Below are 9,615 nucleotides of genomic sequence, written 5' to 3'. Positions count from 1 at the left end.
TCCTAATATTATATCCTCCATTTATATCTTGTTTTTATGATATTAAAAACAAATCATTGAAAAAAAAACCAGTTTTGTTCAAACCTTTGGAATTTGGGTTTCATTTTTACCAAGGAACCTTGCCTGGGTGATTTAAAATTCTATTTGCAGAGTTGATTTTAAATCTATATTTCTTTTATGCTTTTGATAATTGTTATCAATATATGGCAATTGGTCTGGATAAGGAACCACACAGTATTAAGTCAACAAAGATATAATAATGGTGCAGCTTTTTGTGAGTTAAATTAGATTGAATCCTTTACTATTCACATCTCCTCATACGTGCAAGGGATATTAAAATTGTTGGATATTTGCCGGGAGGGCGGAACAGGGTTCCACTGGATTTCCATCCGCCCATATTTAATCATATATAGAACTATCTGCATTAACATAAGATCAAACATATAACTTAGCTTTTGCTTTGAGTAATTATCATTACCAAATAACTTCTTTTATATATAAACTGTTATTAAATTTGGCATAATTTTTAACAACACTTAAGTTATGTGGAAACCCTATTGTCTTATAAAAATTTCTTTCTACTCGGCTTCGAAGTAAAACTGGCGTTTCCCCTTCTTCATCTGTAATTAACATGCCGGCTGTGCAGTTAGTCTTAGATCCTTTTTCTAAATCGAACCCCGGCCCCCCTTTTCTAGAGGGGAAAGAGAAAACAACTATTAATAATAAAAAACAAAAACAAACTATGTAAAAACTTGTTAAGGCCCGATTAATTTATTAAGTGGTTTTTTTTAATTCCCCTTCTTTTAACACATTGGAAAACCTTATTTTTTCTTATTCCCAAAAACATTAAACATTATTTTTTTTTCTTTTCTTCAGGGTGGTTAAAACATAAAAGGGTTGGCTTTTTTTGTTTTTGGTTTTCATGCAATTAAAGGGGTAAAACCCATTTGTTATCTTAAGGGGGGCCTAGTACCCCTAGTACCCTTTTATCTCTTCGCTCTATAAATATAATTCAACCAGGCACTTGGAGCCTTCTTTACCAAAAGCTTTTATTTTCCACAAGCCTTTTACTCAAGTTACTTTACTTAATTTATCTTGAGACCTTAGCCTCACGATAACAATCATCATTTTTGACTACAAAGACTTTGCTGATGCCCCTCAACATGTCAATCTCTCAATAGTCCATATTGATGAAAGCAACACCGCTCTGTCACACAAGTTCTATAATTTAGGTTACGAAATCCAACTTTTTGGATATAATGCTATCATACCATATATACTCCTAAATATATCTACTACTTCAAATTATAGTTACTAAATTATGCTTTATGGCTGTCCACCACTTCCTTTCATAATATTATGGTTACTTATGCGGGTTCCACACCTGTTTCTTGACAGTTTGTGTACTATAAAACGAGACACCAACCGACCGATGCAATCTAACACCTCTAGTACAAACCTATTGGCTCTAAGTCAATTAGAATAGCCTATTATTCCTGTATATAATTTTTCTTAAGAGCTTCAATATTCTTCTAGTTGACTTTCAATCAATCGATTGTCTAGGCTTTTACTGTCATAGGATCCCCTTTCCAACAAGTACATAGTTCAATCAAAATTTTCTTTCTGCCCTGCTTTTCTATAAATGTTTTCCTGACAGTATACTAAACTTGTTTTAAATCAATGGACTTCTTTTGGGCTTTTACTTATGATTCTCTCTCTTTTTGCCTGCGTCTTCCTGCACCACTTACTCGAATATGGTTCCATTTCGTTTGCTTGAGACGAGATCTATCATAAACACAGCCTTACAGTCTGTCCAGGGGAATAAGCTCATAGAAATTCTCCAGGCGCATGAAATTTTGCACTCTTGACACTCAAACTTGAATTCATGGAAGAGGCTGGGTGATCTCTTATGAGCTGTGCCCACGCTGAAGAGATCACTGAGCTCTTTCAGTAAGGCTATTCTACTGCCAATGTTGTCTATGGAGATTGCATGGCGGTGTGCTCGATTTTATACACCTGTCAGAAACAGGTGTGGCGCCTAATCCACTAATTGAAGTGGAGGTGTGTTTTTTTTCCAGCATTTTACCTTTGTGATCCACCCTATATTAGTTTGTTTTTCATTTTAAGCATTATATTTCCTCAAAAAGCTTTAAGAGATTTTCGTCGTACAGCTCAACATAACTAGAACTTTTGTGGGGGACAGGAAGGGGCGGTGTTTGGCTTTTTCTCATAATTGTGGTACTGCATTTGGGAGGACGTTTTTGGGACTACTTGTTGTTGGGTGCGTCACACTGTTGCGACAAAGTTGTTTCTGCTAGTCTCAAAAAGCATACTATAAGGTAATAACGATATGACATGTAAAAGGCTTGAAAATAAAACGCATTGAAGACATCATGTGCCTCTGGTTGGTACAAGTGGGGGTGCCTTCAGTTTGGCTGCTGGTTGGGACAATTTGTTACCAAAAGGAAGGATTAGGGGTTTAACTAGGCGGGTAACTAGAGCCTCTCCTGCGTAATGAACAAGGAATGTGTCTTAATTGCTGACACAAGAACAAAGCTATGCTCTGCAGAGAAAATAGACATTATGCGTGTTTTATGTGTGGTCTTTCCGCATGAAGGCTATTTCTCTTCTTCTTAGCTTGGGCGGAACTCTTTCTTAAAAACTATTCAAAACAAATGGCTCGCTTACAGTTTTTAAAACTTTGGTGTTGTTACTTCTTAAGTGTTTTTTTAATGTTGTTTTCTAGAAAAAGGGCGTTTCTTAAAAGTACGCTTATGGGACTACTGGCCCCCGGGGACGCCAGTTACCCCGGTAGAAGATTATGACAATAGGCGTTTCACACAAGTGTGTTAAAATCATACATTCTGTTTATTATAAGAGTATGATTGATGTAAGTAATACTCAAAAGACTTAAAAAGCTATAGTTTAGTTGTCTTATGTTAATGATTGATTTATATAAAAAAATGGTATGGGCGGGGTCGGTCGCTGCGCCATATCACCATTAATATCCGCACTATGAGGAGATGTGATGTAAAGTTTCTCTATTAACTCACCTGCACATTTATTTTCTTCTTTGTTCTTTCTGTGCTGGTTCCTTATCCAGACCATCCATTATGTACAATTACACTAAATATGATTTAAATAATGCCAAGATTTTAAATCCCAGCAGGTCTTTACAATGACATTCAGGAGCAAACGGGTTTTCAATAGTTGTTTTTAAATTTCATAAAATCAACAATATATTTATTTGCGAATTATAATATTTGGAATGGAATAAACTAATAACATTAAAAAATATACATCTTCGGAATGTAAATTTATAACTGTAACTGACTTAACTAATTAACTCATTGATGTGGCAACTCTATTATGCTCTGCTGTGCACAATTCTAATTTGTACATAGGTCACAAATAAAGCTATCCTCAGTCAAACTGGAGCACAACTCATGAGCCCACCTCCTGCACTGTCCCCACCTGTGACTGAAAACAGGGGGAGAGATGCCAATTGAAAAGCTTTCTCTTACAAACGTACGGTGCATTCAGAAGGTATTCAGACCCCTTCCCTTTTCCCATGTTTTGTTAAGTTACAGCCTTATTGTCAAATATATATATATTTTAAATGTCCTTATCAATCTATACACAACACTCCATAATGACAAATGGAAAACACGTTTTTAGACATTTTAGCAAATTGATTATTTATAAAAAACAGAAATATCCTATTTACATATGTATTTATACCCTTTGTTATGAGACTCGGAATTGAGCTCAGGTACATTCTGTTTCCATTGATCGTTCTTGAGATGTTTCTACAACTTCATTGGAGTCCACCTGTGGTAGATTCCATTGATTGGTTATGATTTGGAAAGGCGCACACCTGTCTATATAAAGTCCCACAGCTGACAGTGCATGTCAGAGCAAAAACAAAGCCATGAGGTCGAAGGAATTGTTAGTAGAGCTCCGAGACAGGATTGTGTCGAGGGACAGATCTGGGGAAGGGTACAAAAACAATTCTGCAGCATTAATGGTCCCCAAGAACACAGTGGCCTRCATCATTCTTAAATGGAAGAAWTTTGGAACCACCAAGACTCTTCCTAGAGCTMGCRGRCRYMCCAAACTGAACAATCMGGYGAGAAGMGCCTTCGTCCAGGAGGTGACCAAGAACCCGATGGTCACTCTGACAGAGCTCCAGAGTTCCTCTGTGGAGATGGGAGAACCTTCCAGAAGGACAACCATCTCTGCAGCACTCCAGCAATCAGGTCTTTATGGTAGAGTGGTCCAAATGGAATCCACTTCTCAGTAAAAGGCACATGATAGCCCGCTTGGAGTTTGTCAAAAAGCACCTAAAGGACTCTCAGACCATGAGAAACAAGATTCTCTGGTCTGATGAAACCAAGATTGAACTCTTTGGCCTCAATGCCAAGRGTCATGTCTGGAGGAAACCTGGCACCATCCCTACGGTGAAGCATGGTGGTGGCAGCATTATGCTGTGGTGATGTTTTTCAGTGGCAGGGACTGAAAGACTAGTCAAGATCGAGGGAAAGATGAACGGAGCAAAGTACAGAGAGATCCTTGATGACAACCGGCTCCAGAGCGCTCAGGACCTCAGACTGGGTGAAGGTTGATCTTCCAACAGGACAACGACCCTAAGCACACAGCCAAGAGAACGCTGGAGGGGCTGGAGCCAATCGTGTTTACTCAGACCCAAGGGTAAACTAACAAGCCACAGATTTGTCAAAACCCTTAAATAATTCTGTTTCTACAGGGTTTCCTTCACATTATCAGCTGGTGTCACCAGTTTGGCTTTTGCCGGTCTTTATAGAGAATGTCTAGTGACAGCAGCTTTATGGAGGTTGGGTCCACAGACAGAGAGATTGTTATACTATTTGTTTATTTTTAGTAAAGAATGTTAATCAGTAAACATTTAGACAAATGTTTTGTAGCTCTGTGACGGAGCTTTAATGGTGGGAGAGAGGGATAGGGGAGGAGAGAAAAACAGAATAACATACAGGGTGAGAGAGAAAGAGAGTTTGTTAAAGAAGAGACAGGCTGAGAGAAGATAAATACTGAGAGGAGATGAAAGAGAGATAGACTTCGAGAAAGGGAAAGAGAAAGAGAGAAAGAGGTGGGAAGAAGGGATGTGTTGAAAGAGGAAGTGAGAGAGGGGTTGGTGATTAGTTATGCAATGTGTTCTCTCAGTTTATCTGTACTTTCCATCACAACTATACCCTCAGGTGTGGTGTAGTGTGTGTGTGTTGTGTGTGTGTGGTGTGTTGTGTGTGTGTGTGTGTGTGTTGGTGTGTGTGTGTGTGTGTGTGTGTGGTGTGTGTGTGTGTGTGTGTGGTGTGGTGTGGTGGTACATGCGTGCTGATGTCGTTTCATGTCTGTGTCTCTGGACGAGTATTGACTATTATGTTTCCTCATCTCCTCAGACCCCTCCAGGGTGCTGGTGTTTGGTCCCAGGAGCGTTTTGGTCTTGGATGTAGTGTCAGGTGAGGTGAACTGGCTGGAGGTGAGTGGTTAAAGGGGCGAACACCACAGTGTCATGTACGAGAAACCGACACTGTCGACAAACAGACACAATTAATGGAACACAGTCATGTAAAAAAGACGGCATGATAAATGGATCAGTCGTGTTATTAAAAAGACGGAGTGAAGATGTAAGTAGTGTTGTATAAGGGGACGGAGTGAATAAGATGGACCTAGAGCGTGTTATAAAGACGGCATGTAATGGAATAAAACAGTCAGTGTTATAGAAGAGGCAGTGTTTTATAATAGGACTACAGTTCCGTGTTATAAAAGAGGCAGTTGATAATGGAATAACAGTCAGTGCATAAAAGAGCGTGATAATGATAGACACATTTTTTACGGAAGGATCTATTGTCTACGTTGCAACCTCCTGTATAGCGGAAGATGATACGGAAAGACCAGTAGGAGAAAGACGTCATCAGGACATCGTCGGAGGACCATCTCTTACATGTGAGAGAAGTTTAACAGGAATGGAAAGAATGTGGATAGATGTAACCGAGGAGGAGGCACTAAGTGAGGAGGAGGGAGAGGGATAGGGGTGGAGTCGTTACATGTAAATCAACCCAGGACAACAGATAACAGAACTATTTCTCTTTACGGGAATGCTCAACAACCAGATGAAGCGGAGCTGGGGAGGGGCTGGACACTAGAGAGTCTTGTCCCTGTCATTCGATGCGTGGACTGATTGCGATGGACAGTGAGGAAATACTATGAGGAAAGAAGCGAGGAGGATCGAGGAGGAGTGGGCTGAGGGAGCGGTGAGAGGGAGGTCTCAGGAGTACTGACGGGAGCGTACCTCGATAGGAGGCACTAGTGGAGCTGTCTGTGCGTGAGAAGTGGCTGGCCTCTGACTATGTGTATCTGGCGGTGGTGTTCTGGGAACTATCAGCTGCCACCCGCGGGGCAAATCGTCCTCTCTGAGGGTGAGCGTGGAGGATGTTATACTGATGGCAATTCTTCTGTCTAACCTCATCACTTGGTCATTGAAGCTGACAACCATACTGTATGGTGTTCTGTGAATGTGAATCAGCAGCAGACATTCATGGTCACATAAGAACAACGGACAAACATGATGGATTTTCCCTGGAATGTCTTTCAGTTCCTCAGAGAGGCCTAAGCTGTCCTGCTATAAGAGGTCACCCAGCAGTAAGATCCGCTGTGATTGGACAGCCAGTCAACCGTGACTCCTGTCCCTCCATGCTACCTCCTCTACGGAAAGGGTGAGAGCACACTTCTTTTCCTTCTTCCTCCTCTTCCTCATCACCCTCTTCTTTCTCCTCTTCTCTTCATTTGTCTTAAATTACTTACTTTATCATAAGGATGATGCCGACAGAAAGTGTGGGTGAATACTAACTAACTCTCTGTCTATCAGGGTCATTCTCTCGTGTCAACTGTTCCTACTCCGCCCGCTGTCTCGGTGTTGGTGTGCTATAGGTCATCAAGAGAAGGAGAGTAGAGAGCCACACCTGGCCTACCTGTGTGTCACCAACACTGCTGCGAACACCACCAGCCCTCTCTAGACTTCACACTCTGGACATTAGTGAGTGTGTGTGTGATGTGTGTGTTGCGTAAGGAATGTGCGTGTGTGTGCGTGTGATGTGTGTGCGTGCAGGCATGTGCGTGTGTGTGTGTGTGATGTGAGTATGGTTTGTGTGCATGTTTAACAGACCACTCAATAAGACACCTTGCTAACATTCTCCTCCTCCTTCTCCCTCACCTTCTCCCCCTCTCCCTCCCTGTGTGTAGTTAAGCCAGCCCCTCCCAGCTCAGTAGTGGTGAGGGTGTGGAGGGGCAGGAGAGAGACTGAGGGTGAGCTGGGCTGTTCTCACTCCTGGAAAGAGAGAGACCGCTACACGAGCTGCTCTATGAGCTCAGATACCACACCATGCCACACGGAACACAGGTGTGTGGCTTCGCATGCGTGTGTTTGTGTAATGACCCGTGTTTGTCATCTCAGCCTGCTCTGTTCTGGGTGTTGGTGTAATGACATGTTGTTCATCTTAGCCTGCTCTGTTCTGTGTGTGGTGTAATGACATGTTGTTCATCTAGCCTGCTCTGTTCGGGTGTTGGTGTAATGACCATGTTGTTATTCTAGCCTGCTCTGTTCTGTGGTTGGTGTAATGACCATGTTGTTTATCTAGCTGCTCTGTTCTGTGTGGTGTAATGACCCATGTTGTTTATCTAGCCTGCTCTGTTCTGTGTGTGGTGTAATGACCCATGTGTTATCTAGCCTGCTCTGTTCTGTGTGTTGGTAATGACCCATGTTGTTTATCTAGCCTGTCTGTTCTGAGTGTTGGTGTAATGACCCTGTTGTTCATCTAGCCTGCTTGTTTGGGTGTTGGTGTAATGACCCATGTTGTTTATCTAGCCTGCTCTGTTCTGAGTGTTGGTGTAATGACCCATGTTGTTTATCTAGTGCTGCCTTTCTGGTGTTGGTGTAATGACCCATGTTGTTCATCTAGCCTGCTCTGTTCTGGGTGTTGGTGTAATGACCATGTTGTTTATCTACTGCTCTGTTCTGAGTGTTGTGTAATGACCCATGTTGTTCATCTAGTGCTCTGTTCTGGGTGTTTGTGTAATGACCCATGTTGTTCATCTAGCTCTCTGTTCTGGGTGTTGGTGTAATGACCCATGTTCATCTAGCCTGCTCTGTTCTGTGTGTTGGTAATGACCCATGTTGTTATTAGCCTGCTCTGTTCTGGTGTTGTGTAATGACCCATGTTTTATTAGCCTGCTCTGTTCTGGTGTTGTGTAATGACCCATGTTCATTTGCCTGCTCTGTCTGGCTCAAACAGACATTACTTTTCTATTTTGTCATCTGTGTGTGTTTTTGGTTTTCTATATTGTGGTGACCAGAAGTCCTCACAAGGTTAGTAAAACAAGGACAATTCAAGTGGGGACATTTCACCAGTCTCCACAAGGAAAACGGCTATTTAGGCTGAGGGGTTAGATTTGGTTAGGGTTATAATTAGGGTTAGGGTTTGCGTTAGGTTAAGGTTAGGTTTAGGCGTTAGGGAAAATAGATTTTAATGTGAATAAGGATAGTAAAACAAAAGTGTTGTGTGTGTGTGTGTTGGTGTGCATGTAGATAAAAGGGACCACCACAGCCGGTTCTACACTATACAAGATGCGTTGTCAGGAGTACAGTACCTGATCCACCTAGAAAGGAAGAGTTTGATGGCCACTGGAGTGAATGGAGCACGGCTGTCTACGCCAACACCTGGACAGGTAACACACCAGATCTGTGGCTTATTCAACTCTTCCATACTATCATCTGGAAAGGCTAACTAGAACCATCCAGCCCATAGACAAAGGTAGCCATGACAACCCCTCCCTGTTCTTCCTTTCTGCTCTGGTCTCTATTCTTAACAGATACTTCTACAGAGCTTTACAGTACCTGTCAACTCCCTTACCCTTCAACGGATCTGTTCATGTACCCAGCCAGACACACACAACACTCCCTTACACTAGTGGAAGTATTAGCCAGTTAGCTGTGTACGTGTGAACAGTTGTGTGGTTCATGGTGAATGTCCTTTATTACAGCCCCTGTGCCAACTGCGTTCAGCGATCTTTCTCCTGTTATGGTAAGAACACACACACAACACACCACACACACACACACACCACACCACACACACACACACACACACACACACACACACACACACACACACACACACACACACACACACACACACACACAGGTGTCCTAGTTGTCTTTCTTTCTCAATTGTCTCATTCTGTCTCTCCACAGGAACACAGACTACACAGATTCTGGCTCTGGTATGACAGAAGAGAATCAGGTTCGTGGGACAGAGAGCTACTGTATGTCGATTGGTTGAAGCTACAGTGTGTTTGTGTTAGAGAGAGTTAAGTGGGATATTCAATGCAGAAATCCCCCTATTACAGAGGCCATAACAGGAAGCTAATGTCATAACCTCATCAACTGAACTGCTTCAGGAAACACAGAACTGGGCCAACTCATCTTCACCCCATTCTTTAAGTTTCAACAAATACTGTACCACCACACGTCGGTATAATAGTGTAACAGTTTATTAATATCATATTTCCAGCACTCTCTCTCCT

The 9,615-nt window shown here is 42.0% G+C and overlaps 1 protein-coding gene across 1 annotated transcript in view; it reads left to right on the top strand.

The window, feature by feature from the left end:
• The first annotated feature begins 6,239 nt into the window (after positions 1-6,239).
• The window catches only part of LOC111964580 (interleukin-6 receptor subunit alpha-like), a 7,700-nt gene continuing 4,324 nt past the window's right edge, over positions 6,240-9,615 (top strand). The window contains 3 exon segments of the mRNA XM_070443779.1: positions 6,240-6,287; positions 6,964-7,069; positions 7,276-7,310. Coding sequence (XP_070299880.1) covers positions 6,240-6,287; positions 6,964-7,069; positions 7,276-7,310 — 189 coding nt within the window.

The sequence above is a fragment of the Salvelinus sp. IW2-2015 genome, linkage group LG6.1 (genome assembly GCF_002910315.2).
Source record: "Salvelinus sp. IW2-2015 linkage group LG6.1, ASM291031v2, whole genome shotgun sequence".
Classification (NCBI taxonomy): domain Eukaryota; kingdom Metazoa; phylum Chordata; class Actinopteri; order Salmoniformes; family Salmonidae; genus Salvelinus; species Salvelinus sp. IW2-2015.
This window is presented reverse-complemented; position numbering and strand designations above follow the sequence as displayed.